The 15,210-nt window shown below is 40.8% G+C and overlaps 1 protein-coding gene across 15 annotated transcripts in view; it reads right to left on the reverse strand.

Annotated features, from left to right (window-relative positions):
* Positions 1–15,210, reverse strand: part of LRMDA (leucine rich melanocyte differentiation associated) — a 1,313,836-nt gene that overhangs the window by 274,375 nt on the left and 1,024,251 nt on the right. For all 15 annotated transcript variants that reach the window (XM_049855455.1, XM_049855444.1, XM_049855443.1 and 12 more), the window contains one exon: positions 5,630–5,714. In XM_049855455.1, the coding sequence (XP_049711412.1) occupies positions 5,630–5,714 (85 nt within the window). The remainder of the gene's footprint in view (positions 1–5,629; positions 5,715–15,210) is intronic.

Raw genomic sequence — 15,210 nt, forward strand, 5'->3', positions numbered from 1 at the left:
TGTACCACCCAGAGACCTTCACAGTTCTAGGTTGGAGTCTGCCAAAGACAGGTGCCGGAGTAAGGTTTACAAGTCCGGAGAGAAGAAGGGCCGCGCAATGCATGGACAGTCAATTGCGATATCTGAGGCAGTTTCCAGGTAACCACTTGAGCATCACTGGCACTGGTGCAACAGGTTGAAAAAGTCAGCAAGAGATTCCCAAGTGTTCCTGCGATCCACAGGAACTTTCCAGCAAGCTCTTGAGAATCATTTGCCTCAATGTTGTGACTGAGACTCTGGCTGGGGCTTCTCTGACTGTGACTATCAATCCTTCACTGATTGTGTCAGCCTCGAACTCCTCACATTAAAATCCCTCATAATTTGAATATATAGTATGTCTCCTATTTTGCCTGCAGCATTTTCCCTTTTCATTTTTCAAACTTTCTCTGCCCCTTATTTATTGTTGTATAACATTTTAAAATGGGTCGAGAGGAAAAGAGTAACACAGCAATTCTTTTTTTTTTTTTTTTAATCTCCCCATTTCCCTCTCCACTCTCCCCTGATAACCACTAATCTTCTTTTGTTTGGATGTACTTGCCTATTCTAGATATTTTATAAAAGTGGAGTCATACAATATTTGTCCTTTTGTATCTGGCTTCTTTCTCTTAGCATAAAGAATGTTTTCAATGTCCCTCTATGTCGTGGCATGTATCAGCGTGTCATTTATCTTTATGGCCAAGTAAAATTCCACTGTATAGAGAGACCAGAATTTGTTGATCCATTCATTTATTGATGGACACTTGGGTTGCGTCCACCTTTTGGCTATTGTGAGTAATGCTGCTATGAACATTGGTGTACATACATCTGTTGGAGTCTCTGCTTTGGAGTACACAGCTAGGAGTGGAATTGCTGGGTCACATGGTAATTCTCTAACTTTTTTAGGAACCGATAGGCAATTCTTTTGATAGAAACAGGCAGCAATGCTGTTCCTCATCACAGCTTTAGCACAGGCTTTGGACATTCACTGCTGGTAGCAGATTTGTTGCTTTTTTTGGTCTATATCTCTCCCTGCACTTTTTTTCTCCTTTTCCCTCTAGCACAAGCCTTCTGCACTGCTTCATATTTCCTATATGAAGGATGAATGTTAGTGGTAGCCAGGGGATCAAGAGTACATTGCTTTGATGTTTTTTCTTAGCTCTGTCATTGACTGGCTTGGTCACCCCAGTGTTTCTTGGTGTCCTCTGTTAAATGGGAATAATAATATTTGCACTCCTCACTTTCGGGTGTGGTTGGGAGGATAATATGGTCTATGCTCTAAGTAGAACTGTTTTCCCCCAAAGACACAACGGTCTATATAAATGCAAATTCTAGTTCTACAGCTACCAGATTAAGGGTGGCAGTACTTGGCATATTGGGATATGTCCAGTACACATAACATATTTAAAGAGATATTTTTCCAACAACCGTTTCAACATACCTTATAGCCTGAAGACTCACAAGGGCCCATTACGTGAATTGCCACTAGGAAACAGCCTGAGATCACTGATGTAGCCCATGTCCCCTGCACTCCAAAGGCATGCTGAGACCCAGCACAGCATTCTCAGAGGGGTTTCAGGTGGGCCACTCTGAAACCATGTGTACACTGCAACCTACATCTTCTTGAGTGGCCAGCCTCTCCTTTGAGAGGTTCTTTTCTAGTAAAATAATTCCATCGGTTGATTTGGTCCATTCTATTCCCTTCCCTACCATCACAACACCAAAGTTTGAAAGCTACAACATTAAAATAATTATCAACTTGGCAGTTGTGCTATGTGCCTGAATGCCCTCTAGCAATCAATAGATATGGCTACCATTTACGATAGATTGGGTTCCTGGAAGCAACAGAGCCAGGGACTGAGGTCCACAAGATTGGTCCTTCCCTTTGGTGTGTGCTCATTCCCAAAGAAGATGGTTCTCCATCTCAGATGTAATCAAGTTACCTAGCAGAAATATCTAAGAACTGACTGTCCTCCTGGGTTCCAATCATTCATCATTAGCTGAACAAATATTTATTGAGCTCCAATTTTTTTTTTTAATTAAGTCGGAGGCCCTGTGTCCGAAACTGCTTATACAAGTATAGATACAACCTGCTCCCCTCCCCTTCCTGCCAAGAGCATATCATCTATCTAGAAAGAATAGTCCTTGAACAGGAAAAACTGACCTAGTACTATGGATCAAATTGTGTCTTCCACAAAGAGATGCTGAAGTCCCAACCCCTGTACCTGTGAACATGACCTTGTTTGGAAACAGGATTTTTTGTTATCAGTTAAGTTAATGAGGTCATACTAGAGTGAGGTGGGTCCTAATTCCTTTTGAGTTGTCTTATAGAGTTACACACAAAAGGGAGAGACCCTGTGAAGATACATCTACAAGCAACAGATGAATGTCAAGGACTGCCAGCAACTACTAGAAGCTAGGAGAGAGGCATGGAACAGTTTTTCTCTCAAAAGGAATGAAGAAATCAACATGGCTGATACCCTGATTTGGACATCTAGCCTCCAGAACTGTGAGACAATAAATTTCTTCAAAGCCACCCAGGTTGTGGTGTTTTGTTATGGCTGCCTTAAGAAACTAAGACATCTAGTATAAAAATGGAGGATGGAATGGGGGGGAGTCCTGTTTGAGGATGTAATATTTAGCCAGATACCTGAAAAATAAGTCAGTTATGTGAAAGAGAGGAGAGGTTAGACTCAGTATTTCCCCTCAGAGAGCTTTCATTTATGAAGTTTAAGATCTATACATATGTGATCTCAGGGACACAAAGAAGAACATGAATAATTGCACTAAGGTGGTAGCAACAAATATTATAAGTATCTTAAGCAGAGGAAAAATCATCTCGCTAAGATCAGGAAAAGTTTTGTGCAGGAAGCAGAAAGTACTAAACATTACTCCCCTTGTAACAATTATCCGTAAGTGATGGACAGAAAAATTGAGTCCCTATCTCCTGATCATTACTCTAGGCCAAGGTTTGCTTTGTATTTGAATCTACAATCCTTAGGACGTGCATCTTAGACCTATCACACTCGACACTGGAAGTTACATAAAAGGACAAGTAAAGGGAAATAGCATGTACAGAAAAATAGCAATTTGCACATAAACAACTGCCCACCAGCTTTTGTAGTTGTTGGTGCGGAATGAAAAGAGATTGGGAACTGAATGAATCAAAACTTATTTGCAAATAGAACTTCCCGTTAGAATTTCATAGACCAAGTTTCAGACATTATGGGAGATTTTATTTGGGAAAGAATTGATATAATGTGCCTTCACATTGTGAAAGAAAGGCCCTCTTTCCACAAACGTTTATGAGCTGTTTCCATGAAAGTATTAACTTAAAAGAAATAAAATAAAAAGATGCCACTAAGTGATTTCGTTCTGGGTTCAAAAAATAATTTCCCCATTTGCTGTTACATGATTCATGCCAAGACGAACTATACCTGTCTCACCTTTTCTATGAACAGATCAGACCAACAACGGAGCCTTAATGAGCTGTCTTTGGCTCTCTCTTTACCAGTCTCCTCAAGCCATGGGCCCAAAGAACTGGCCCTGTTTTATGATGCAGACTTAACTTTTTTCAACATTCAGCCCTTAACACTGATCAACCAACCAGTGTGCTAAATGTGTAGGGATATTCTTCAGTAAGAGATGGTTGTCCTTGGCTCCCTGTAAGTAACTTTTTCCCACTGATTTTGGGCTCTGATGTCATCAAAGGCACCCATTTTCCCTGTAAGCATCTAAGCATTTTTTCATATTCCAAATATTACTCAACCACCTTCAAAACTTATTATTGTGTATTCTATTTCCTCAAGGTTTAGGTTTCTTATTTTACTGTTAAATTGGTAGATATTTAACCTATTCTTGATGATTGTCATTTATTCGATCATGTCCTTCTATTGTGATATGCCAATTTCATGGCTAAATAAGCTTTTTCAAGTGTACTTAAGGTCTCTGAGACTTCAGGTCCTATGCAGTGTACTCAATAGGCTAGAGATTAAAGTTCCCTTTATTTAAAAACAACAAACCAATGAATAAACCCATAAGAATATGATGCTAGGGTTCATTTTTTACTCCCTCTAGATATGACATTATTATTTGCCTAGAATTCCCAAACATAGTCTCTAAAGGCATAGAGAATGTCAAGAATGAGCTTTGTAAGGACACTCAATGAAGGAGACCTGCTTCCAAAAAAACCAAACCCAGCACCGTCGAGTCGATTCCAACTCATAGTGACCCTATAGAACAGAGTAGAACTGCCCCCATTGAGTTTCCAAGGACCCCCTGGTGGATTCGAACTGCTGACCCTTTGGTTAGCAGCCGTAGCACTTAACCACTAAGCCACCAGGGTTTCCAGAGACCTGCTTATGCCCCTCAAAATGTAACATGTTGACAGCTACTCATACAACCTGACTGGGAGTAAAATCGATTTTGATAAAATCGACACTTCAAGAAGGGAATCGCAACCGAGGCCTAATTAACTGAAATGTAGAAAAGGTCCGTGGACACCCAGACATCAGAGACTCTCAACTTTGAGGCGTGACACCATCCAGCAAGCAACACAGGTCTAATTCATAGACACCTGGGGCTCTGCATTCCCTTCTTGATCATCTCCTGCAGACTAGAAATCTACCACTTCCTCAGAGCCCATAGGCCTTCTCAGAGACCCAACTCTACCACCTTCTGAGAGTCGTCATAGCCTTTCCTCCTATATCCACGTACACAGCGGGGATGACAAAGCTGGAACAGCCCTTCATTGGTGTCCCCTGAATGCACAAGGGGAATTTCTGCTTGGAGAAACAATGTTTAGAGCGTGTGACACCCTCAACCTGAGTCTTTACGTACTTAACCTTGTAAGGTAGATCCACAATTAGCAAACGTGGCTGTCATTGTAATCAGTATAAAACAGGCTAAAGACATTACCCATACAACCTCTTCTTGCCCTTACCAATTCCAAAAAGGGAAATTACACAGTTTTTTTTTTTTTTTTTTGGACGAAGCATCCAGCCTAGGTATAAGGCCTTTTACTTTCAAACGATATTTCATGGCAGTATTCTGCCTGCTTTTGAAGCTGTGGTCTCTAATGGCAATAGGAATTCAAGGCTTTGGAAGAATTGGGTAAGCCAAATTAATGTTTTGAGGATCAGAGAATTCAGTGAAAGCTGCACATTGATTCTCTTCAAGGTTGCCAGGCAAACTGGAATTCCTTTTAGCTGTAAGTAGAGTTCATTCACTTTGAAATTACAGGTCTCAACTATTGCACTCCCAAACAATGATACTTTTAGAAATATTAGTGAGTTTCCCAGTTTCTCTCCATCACTATTGCTACTGCAACAATCTACTTAGTAATTTTTAAATACTACAATCTCTTTATTTAAAGAAAAAAATCACAAAATTATACTATATCATGGGTTTATTTGCCTTCCCAGTAGACTGCCACCGAATTCTATTTAATATGAGTTAAAATCTCTAGGTTTCACATGTGTGGTTTTCTCATCAAGGACTGAAAAGCACTGTCTTCCTTCTAGAGTGCCAACACAGCAGTAATGAGCCCAGAGCTCTGTACGGCCGAGTGTCCCTTCCTGCAGCTACTGAGAGCAAAAACAAGCTGAGGCCCTACCTCGGTGACTGGTGAGCTCCCTGGAAGCAGAAGGCAGGGGTGTATAGTGGTGCTCCAGAGAGGCAGCAACCTCCTCGCTGGAAACCTGCATGATAAAAACAAATTTCAACACAAAGCAACACCAAATACTACATATCCTTGATTACCAAACAAATCTCATTGGAATCTGAATTTGGAAGAAAATATTATCAACTGAGAGTTTTCCTAGGAAGCAAGAATGGTCATTGTTGAAATAATATTCTGGTAAGTGCAAGGTGAGAGCAGTTGTGGATCAGTGGTAAAATTCTCGCCTTACATGCAGGAGACCAGGGTTCAGTTCCCGGCCAGTGTACTTCACGCGTAGCCACCACCTGATTGTCATTGCAGGCTTGTATGTTGCTATGATGCTAAACAGGTTTCAGTGTAGTTTCCAGACTAAGATAAACATAGGAAAAAAGGCCGGAAATCACCCAATGAAAACCCTATGGATCACTACCACCTGATCCATAACTCCTCATGGGGATTGTGCAGGACCAGGCAGTGTTTTGTTCCATTTGGGCATGTGGTCACCATGAATCAGGGGCCGACTCAAGGGCAGCTACAATCAAGTGCAGGATAGAATACAAAGCTCTGAGAGGCCCAAGTGTAGGTAGAAGGGCTCTGTGAAGACAAGAGGATGGTTTGTTTATTATGCTGAATGGAGAGAGAGAGAGAGGAGAGGAAAAGAGAGAGGCTGAAAGCAGGAAATGGGGTACACTTAGACTTCTATCACAGGCCTCTCCCAGTTACTCCCACAAACTAAATGCTCATAGTGAGCAGATTTTTATGGAAATCAGCGAAGAGGCTGAGCCCCAGGGTAGATGGGGAAAAACACAAAGCTAGTTCACCTGACCCCATTGCATAGAGACAGGGAAAAGACTAGTAACTCGGTCGCAGAAAGATACCATGAGGGTATAAACGGTCATAGACTGTGGAACTGGGGTGCTGGCTAAGTTTAATAACAGCACTGAGAAAACCAGTTGAAATCTGGCATATAATGGTTATCAAGAAAACTTTGCTATCCCAAGGCCTAAAAGAAAATGACACCAGACAGTATACGCTAAAAAATTAAAATACATGTATACCTGAGGGTGCTTTTTTGCTGTACACAAACATCTCCTTAACCATGGAACTGTATATGACATGGCTCAGGCTACTAACTCTCTCCCTAACTCCACATCCTTGGTGGCCGAAACAGAGTCCAGGACTAATGGACTCTGGCAGTAGGGCTGGCTATCACTCAGAGCTGACGACTGGTAAGTCTCATCCAGAGTTTGATTGCTTATAGCAAGAAGTAACACCACTGTAGCTCTTACTGAGACTTATGAATCAAATGAACCTTTTTTTTTTTAATATCCAAAAAAGAACATCTGCTAGGATCAAAACCCTAAGCTTACAACCTTTCTAAGCTTCGTGAAAAAGTAAATTTCATTAATGCCACATTTTTCTTTCTGGAATAGGAAATACATTCTATGGGATATATTTGCCCTCCTAGAAGCAGGCTTTTCTCCAAAGAGATTACCTACATTACCTACATTACGGGAATCAAAAATAAGTAGGAGATTAGACCTACTTGCTAGGAAAACCCTTTAAACCCCATTTCTGACATTTGAGATGTTTGATTAAGCTGCTTTCAGTGGGGACTTACAGAGTTTTGAATGAAGCGAAATCAGAAGCTCTGTCCCTAAGGCAGAGACAGATTTCAGGTAGCATCGCTCCACTCCAGCTCCAAGGGAAATAAAAAGGTGGTGTCTAAAGCTTGATCCAAAGGTACTGGGTCCAGGAGAATAAAAGCTCAGTCACCAAGAAAAATGTTTCCAAAAGCAAATAAGACTTGCTGGATACTACATCATTAGACATTTAGGATGCTGCAAGAATGTGAAAGAACCAGGAATTAGATTAAAATTCAAACACTGCTGTCCCCACATGTCTCCCTGTTTGGCATTCAAGGTCTCCTCTATTCACTGCATGATAAATGAAACACAGTGACAGCATTCTAAGGTGGACCGTCCTTCCACACATCGTGCCTCCTCCACAGAAGGCCACAGCCACTCTCTCTGTCAATGTTTCTGCCTCACCTCATCACTAAAAAAACTGAAATTCCAATATGAGTCTTAGGTTGCTGTATTGTGATATTTCTTAGTACTTTTAATCTCAATTTGAGCTGTTGACAATTTGATGACAGCTTTTCCTAAAATTACTAGAAGAAACTCTACCTTTCAGCAAATATCTCTCTCTGACTGGGCAAAACACTAGAGTTCCATAACCAAGAGTAAAAGACATTTCATTTTATTTCCAAAAGTAGACAAAGCAAAAATGGTTTGACCTGAGTTCTGTCTTACAGTCATCATTCTATGCCCAGCAATTTAATTACTTTTATGCCCAGTTTCCATTTACAAACTCCAGTCATGGGAAAGAATCCATGAAAAGAATGATTTTGTAAAACATGTCTTTGCACAGCTGGATGTTTAGATGAACTACTACCAAGCAAGATTCAAACCACCAACTCTCTGACTCGACTTTTATCATAAAGAAGCCATGTGGTCTTCTCAACTGAGATGTACATGCTTGTTCTCTGTACCTCATGCTTAGAAGCATAATTCAGACAGGGACCATTATATATGAAAGAAGGCGACGAGAAAAGGTCTTGAATTTGCACATTATCTGCCAAAGAAAAAACTCATTCTGAAACTGAAGCAATACACTCATAGTATACTGGGTTTGAAATGATAGAAACATAAATGGAAACATTTAAGAAAAGTTTTCTTTTACCTGAATTAAGAAAAAGATACCTAAAATGGGAAGAGGGCAATTTGGATAAACATGAATCTTGAGGATTACAAAGACTCCCAGATCTTTGAGTCTCTGCCAATTTTCCTAACTACGTATGGCAGAACAGGATACTTTTATATTTTACTTTTTAAATCACCCCTTTTTAGAAGATATTTGCAATGTATACAATAAAATATCAATATGCAGAATATATGATGTCCCTAAATCAATTAAAAACATAGAAAAATGAACAAAGGAAATGTCAGGCAACTCAGAAGAGAAAATCTGAATGAACAATAAACGAAAGAGAAAATCACCAAATTTACCAGTAATAAGGGCAATGCAACTTAAAACAATGAGATACAATTTCTCCACTCATCATACTGACAAAGTTTTAGGCATCACAATAACAAGAGCTAGTGAAAATGAAGAGAAACAAAACGCTAATTCGCTTATCCTTTGCCAGTGAGATTGTCCAGCCACCTTGGAGATAAGTTAGCAATAGCTAATAAAACTGAAATTATTTATTTAATAAAACTGAAATTAGTGTAGCAGATTTCATTTAAAGTACACACTATGAAAAATTTTACACGGGTCTGTAACGTTAAACATATCACAACGTTCACCGAAGCATTATTTATAACAAATTGGAAATAACACAAAAAATGTCCACCAAAGAGGAAAAAGGATAAAGTGTTGTATATTCATTTGATGGGGTAATATTTAACATTTAAGAGCAACACATCTGATTTACGTATCTCAATTTGAACAGGTCTAAAAAATGTAATAAAAAACCAAAAACCAAGCCCATCACCATAGAGTCGATTCTGACTCATAGGGACCCTCTGCAGAGTGAAAATGTAAGCTGCAGAATGATAAATATACTATATTATTATTGTTGTTTTATTATTTATGTAAATATGTAGTTCTTTAATCTCATATGTGTATGGAACACCTAAAAATTATAAACTCATGAAAATCCCAGGCACAGGCTAGAAGGACTGGGGCTAGGAGGGTAAGATGAGGGGGGGGCGGTGCTTCGACTTTATGTATAATGGCTATTTGTTTTATTTAAAGAAAAGGCTTGAAGCAGATATGTCAAAACATTAAAATTACCGATTCTGGATGGTAGCTACATATATTCATCTTTTTTAAGATTTTCTACATTTTTGAAATTTCTCAAAATTAAACCAAAAAAAAAACCCCCACTCCTGTGTCCACTCAGATTCATGGGGTTCTCTGTTGATATGAATCCACCATTAGTGGAAAGTTCCTAATCACACCCTCAGCATGGATCCAGGCCATCTCTGGCTGTGTCTTTGTGAGAAAACATCACTTCTGCTGCTCCTAAAGCTATTGTGACCTAAGAATGGGGGGGGGAAGTTGGTGATAGTGAACAAGTCTCCTCTCTATACTAAGGTCTGAAATGCTCATTCCAGCCCTTGTAAGTCCTTCTGCTTAAGATTTGTCAAAGCATTCTGAGGGCTTCTCTGCTCTTCTCCTTATTAAAGAGCTGCTAACCAAAAAGTAGGCAGTTTGAATCTACCAGGAGCTCCTTGGAAACTCTATGGGGCAGTTTTACTCTGGCCTATGGGGTCGCCATGAGTTGGAATCGACTTGACGGCAACAGGTTTGGTTTTAATAATTTTTAAAAATCATATCAACAATGGTAATAGTCACTAATATACTGCACCCTTTAACTTCCATGATGTAGGAAGGCAGAACATTGGTGACCTCCTTGGAAAAAATTCAATGAGAGTACAGTACATATTGCAGGAGACTTGCAAAGTGAGGATTTCGCTCAATGGTTACAGAAAACTAATGTCTTCAGACGAACGTGTAAAATTCAAGCCCCTTCTCATCAGAAGGGGCTTTCAGTGGAAACAGGCGTTCCAGTAGATATTTCTGAACATCATGGATGCACTGAAGGAACGTGGTACAGACCACAGAAGGAGAGATTTGGCAGGCTCTGCAACAAGAAGGGGGCAGCTACAAAGCTGTTTAATAGCCATAAATCTCCCACTATTTTTCACAAAATACCATCTAAGACCACAGCTCCACAACTCATTCCCCATCACTCAGCTCAAGTGGAGTGCTCTGGCACGCTCACTCACCCTTAAATCATATGCCGCATAAAGTGATGCCGGGTCTGGGAAATTTGTCAGCCTCTTTCAAGTAAAAGCAATCTTCACTTTTCATCACAATTCATTCCCTGAAACCATGGTATAAAGCTGACTCTTCTAAAAACATTTATTTTCTCTCATAAGAAAACGCATCACTCATTTAGTTATCAAGTATTTAATGACCACCTACTATATGCCAGGCCCTGGGCTGAGAATACGAAGAAATATAAAATGAGGACCTTGGTTGCATTCCTGACTCATCAAAAATATAACCGTGATTAATACTGGATATGAAGTGCTACCAACTCGCAGCAGGACCCTACACTGTTACATTCTCACAGAACCTTGTACCTGGCTTCTATTGTGACACCTAAACACAGGACACAGTAGTAGCATCCTGACTTGTTGTTCCTCATTCATACTAACAAAGCTTTCCCAAGATTTCCTATAGAACAGCAGCCCCTGCGCTCTGCATGCTGCAGGAAATGCAGGAGGAAATAAATGCTTGATGATTGAATGAATGAAACATTTTAAGCCAAAGAGGAAACTATATACCGTGATTGTAATTCAATACCACAAGGCTATAGCCAAGTTGCCAGAATCAGAGGATAAGGATTGGCCAGCATCTAAAGAATTAAGTTAGAAGTTAAGAACCAGCTGGAAGGCTGGTTCTACGCAATCTGCTCACAGGTGAAGGCACCAGGTCTTTCAGCATGAAGCATGCTGGAAAGCCTCAATGACAGATGGGTTGAGTTGGGAATGACAGGTTTGGGTGCAGGGATAGCCATAGCTTGTCCAGAGCAAGAAGCCAAGAAATTGGGAGGGGGAAAAAAAAGGCAAGGTAGGCAGAGAGTGAAGCAGTAGCTAAGAGACTAGAATGATCCCAGAGGAGCAGAAGGCAGAGTCTGGGCTGAAATCAAGAGTTAAACTGAGGGAGGGAGCTGAAGAGTAATTTCAGTCAAAAGTCAGGATCTAGATGCTCAGGTTAAGGGGGAAGGGTTGTGCCAAAGGCTTCATTCGCTGGAATAAAAAAGCCCTTTGAAGGCAACAGCCTGGAATTTCCCATTTGTTTTTATCTGATCTAAAGGGATCCAGTACTGCCAGTACCCACAATGATATCCAGCCCAGAGTGAAAAACAAAATCAAAAGCCAAACTCATTGCCATCGAGTCAATTCTGACTCGGTGATCATATCAGACAAAGTAGAACCGCGCCACAGGGTTTCCAAGAAGTAGTAGCTGGTAGAGTCGAACTGCCAGCCTTTTGCTTTGCAGCCAAGCTTTTGACCACTGTGCTACCAGAGCTCTGAGCCTGGAGTAGCAGTTCACAAATACTTGGAAGGAAGGAAGAAAGGAAGGAAGGAAAGGAAGGAAGGGAAGGAGGAAGGGAGGGAGGGAGGGAGGGAGGGAGGGAGGGAGGGAGGAAGGAAGGAAGGAAGGAAGGAAGGAAGGAAGGAAGGAAGGAAGGAAGGAAGGAAGGAAGGAAGGAAGGAAGGAAGGAAGGAAGGAAGGAAGGAAGGAAGGAAGGAAGGAAGGAGAAGGAGGGAGGGAGGGGAGGAGGGAGGGAGGCAAGGAGGGAGGGAAGGAAGGAGGCAAGGAAGGAGGGAGGGAAGGAAAGAAGGGAACCAGGTAGGAAGAGAACAAGGGAGTGGAGAGGGAAGGAGGGAGAAAATGAGGGGGGAAAGGAGGGAAGAGAGGATAGAAAGAAAAAGGAAGAAAGTGCTGTGGTTTGGGCATTTTGCAGGCTGTTACATAAATAATCAAATCACAGAATGTAAGAGCTATAGAGCTGTGGCTTCCTAAATATTTATGGCAACCAAGTAAGACTATAAGGATAAAGAAATATGCAAAGATTCTTATTAAAAAAAAAAAAAATTTTTTTTATTCTTATTACATAATATTAAATGAATATAGCAAATGTTAAAACAGTAAGTATTCGATGATTTTAACTATACGAAATTTGTAATAAACTTGTTGCTGGTGAGTCATTTCCGACTCATAGTCAGACACTATGAGTTTTATATATATATATATATAACTTTTTTAAAAGTTTTTATATATATAAACTTTTTTTTAAAAAGTCATTGGTTTTTGTGATTAAAAATATTTAAAAAAGTAAGTCCCTACCTATCCTACCGGGAAGGAGCCCTGGTGGCACAGTGGTTAAGCACTCAGCTGCTAATGCAAAGGTCGACAGCTTAAACCCACTAGACGCTCCGTGGGAGAAAGCTATGGAAGTCAGCTTCCGTAAAGATCATAGCTTTGAAAGCCCTACTGGGTAGTTCCACTCTGCTCTATAGGGTCACTGTAAGTCAGAATTGGCTTGATGGCAATGGGTAGGTTTTTATACACCAGGGCTAATTTGAAAATAACAAGTTATCCATTAAATATCTTTCCGATCTCTCCCAACAGAGGGGAGGAGAGGGGGAAGAATAGGAGTAGGAGTCAGGGAGGAAAGAGAAGGGGACATGAAAGAAAGGAGGAAAAGTGTGGGATAAAAGCCCAAACTAAACCTGTTGCCAAACCTGTAGATTCTGACTCCACAGAGACCCTACAGGACAGAGTAGAATTGCCCCCTAGAGTTTCCAAGACTGTAATCTTTATAGATGTCAACTGCTACCACATCTTTCTGCCACAGAGCAGCTGGTGGGTTTGAACCGCCAACCTTTTGGTTAGCAGCCAAGCACGTAACCACCGTGCCACTGGGCTTCTTTAAAGTGTGGGATACCAAAGAAAAACCAAACCCATTGCCGTAGAGTCAATTACGACTCATAGTGACCCTACAGGGTAGAGTAGAACTTCCCCATTGGGTTTCCAAGGAGCAGCTGGCGGATTCAAACTGCCGACCTTTTGGTTAGTGGCCCAGCTGTTAACCACTGCACCACCAGAGCTCCAAAGTGTGGAATAAAAAACCAAACCAAACCCACTGCTGTCGAGTCGATTCCGACTCATAGCAACCCTACAGGACAGAGTAGAACTGCCCCGTAGAGTTTCCAAGGAGCTCCTGGCAGATTCAAACTGCTGACCTCTTGGTTAAGAGCTGTAGCACTTAACCACTCTGCCACCAGTGTTTCCAAGTGTGGAATAGAAGCTAATATTTCTTGAATGCATACTTAGCACTAATGGTTTTCCAACGTATGAGGTAGTTCCTATTAGTATTCTCATTTGAGAAATGAGAAACCTGAGACACAGAAAGGATAAGTAACATGCCAAAGGCCATAGGGTTCTAAATTTCAGAGTGTGATTAGAAAGCAAGTTAGCCTGACCTCTGAAGTTCACACTGTTTCCCCAGTGCCACACCCTGTGGGTATGGAGCTTTTATGGTCTCCTCTCCTGCCCCTGCCTGTTACCCCTCCGTGCCTCAAAACACTGTTACCTGGAACTTGTCTGGTGTCTTCGGCAGGGTTGCAGACTTCCAGAGCACAGGGATGGTGTACTAAATTGACAACAAAAGCTTTGCAATACCTACCAAGACTACTTCTTAAAGTACTGAGAAAGGATTATTAAATAAGAGGGATTTACTAATGGTATGGGTAATTTTAGGAAACGCTGGTGGTGTAGTGGGTAAGTGCTATGGCTGCTAACCAAAGGGTCGGCAGTTCAAATCTGCCAGGTGCTTTTTGGAAACTCTATGGGGCAGTTCTACTCTGTCCTATAGGGTCGCTATGAGCTGGAATCGACTCGATGGCAGTGGTTTGGTTTTTGGATGGGTAATTTAAAAAAGGCAGATCAATCTATCAACAAACTAATAATCATCTTTTTTCAAAGAAATATAATTGAGGAAGAGTTAATATTTTGCTGCTAATTATTAATCCTTGAGGAGGATGTAGCTTGCGTCATATGTTCAAATTTAGAACATAATCTAGAAGTAATCTACGACCTCCAAGTAACAAGGACTTGTTCAACTTTGCATGTGTGTGTATGTTTGTGTATATGTGTATGTGTGTGCATGTGTGTATTGTGTGTGTGTGATTTTCCCTTTCATAGGAACTATGACAAAGATGGAGCCCTGGTGGCACAGTGGTTGACAGCTCAGCTGCTAACCAAAAGGTTGGCAGTTCAAATCCTCTAGACACTTCTTGGAAACCCTATGGGGCAGTTCTATTCTGTCCTATGGGATCGCTATAAATAGGAATTGACTTGACAGCAATGGGTTTGGCTTTTTGGTTTATGACAAGGATGTGCATATATATAAATTATCTCTCAGGTGCTAATTATATGAAAGATTTTATACACATTGTTTCATTTAATCCCCTCAATAATCTTATGATGCAAATACCATTATTACGACCATTTTACAGATAAGACCACTGAGTCGTAGAGAGGGCATCCAGCTAGTACATGGAATACCTGGAATTCCACCCAACGCGGCTTAATTCCACAGCCTGAATCTCAACCATCAAACAATGAACTTGCTAAGTCACCTGGCACAGAAAACCCTCCTGGGTTTAGTACATATACTGCAATACATATACTAAGGCAGTAAATAAATTTGTATTGAGATACTTGTGCTTACATGCTAATAGGCAGCATGTTTTGCAGCCTGATGTAGAAATAAAAGCATGAACTTATATACTAATAAATAAAATAATTATGCAGTGTAGATGGACGAAGGCTTCAGATCTCTTTGGCTTTTGGGGGCTCAGTAGTGTGCTAGAGTCTACCTGCGC

The sequence above is a fragment of the Elephas maximus genome, chromosome 16, assembly GCF_024166365.1.
Source record: "Elephas maximus indicus isolate mEleMax1 chromosome 16, mEleMax1 primary haplotype, whole genome shotgun sequence".
NCBI lineage: Eukaryota > Metazoa > Chordata > Mammalia > Proboscidea > Elephantidae > Elephas > Elephas maximus.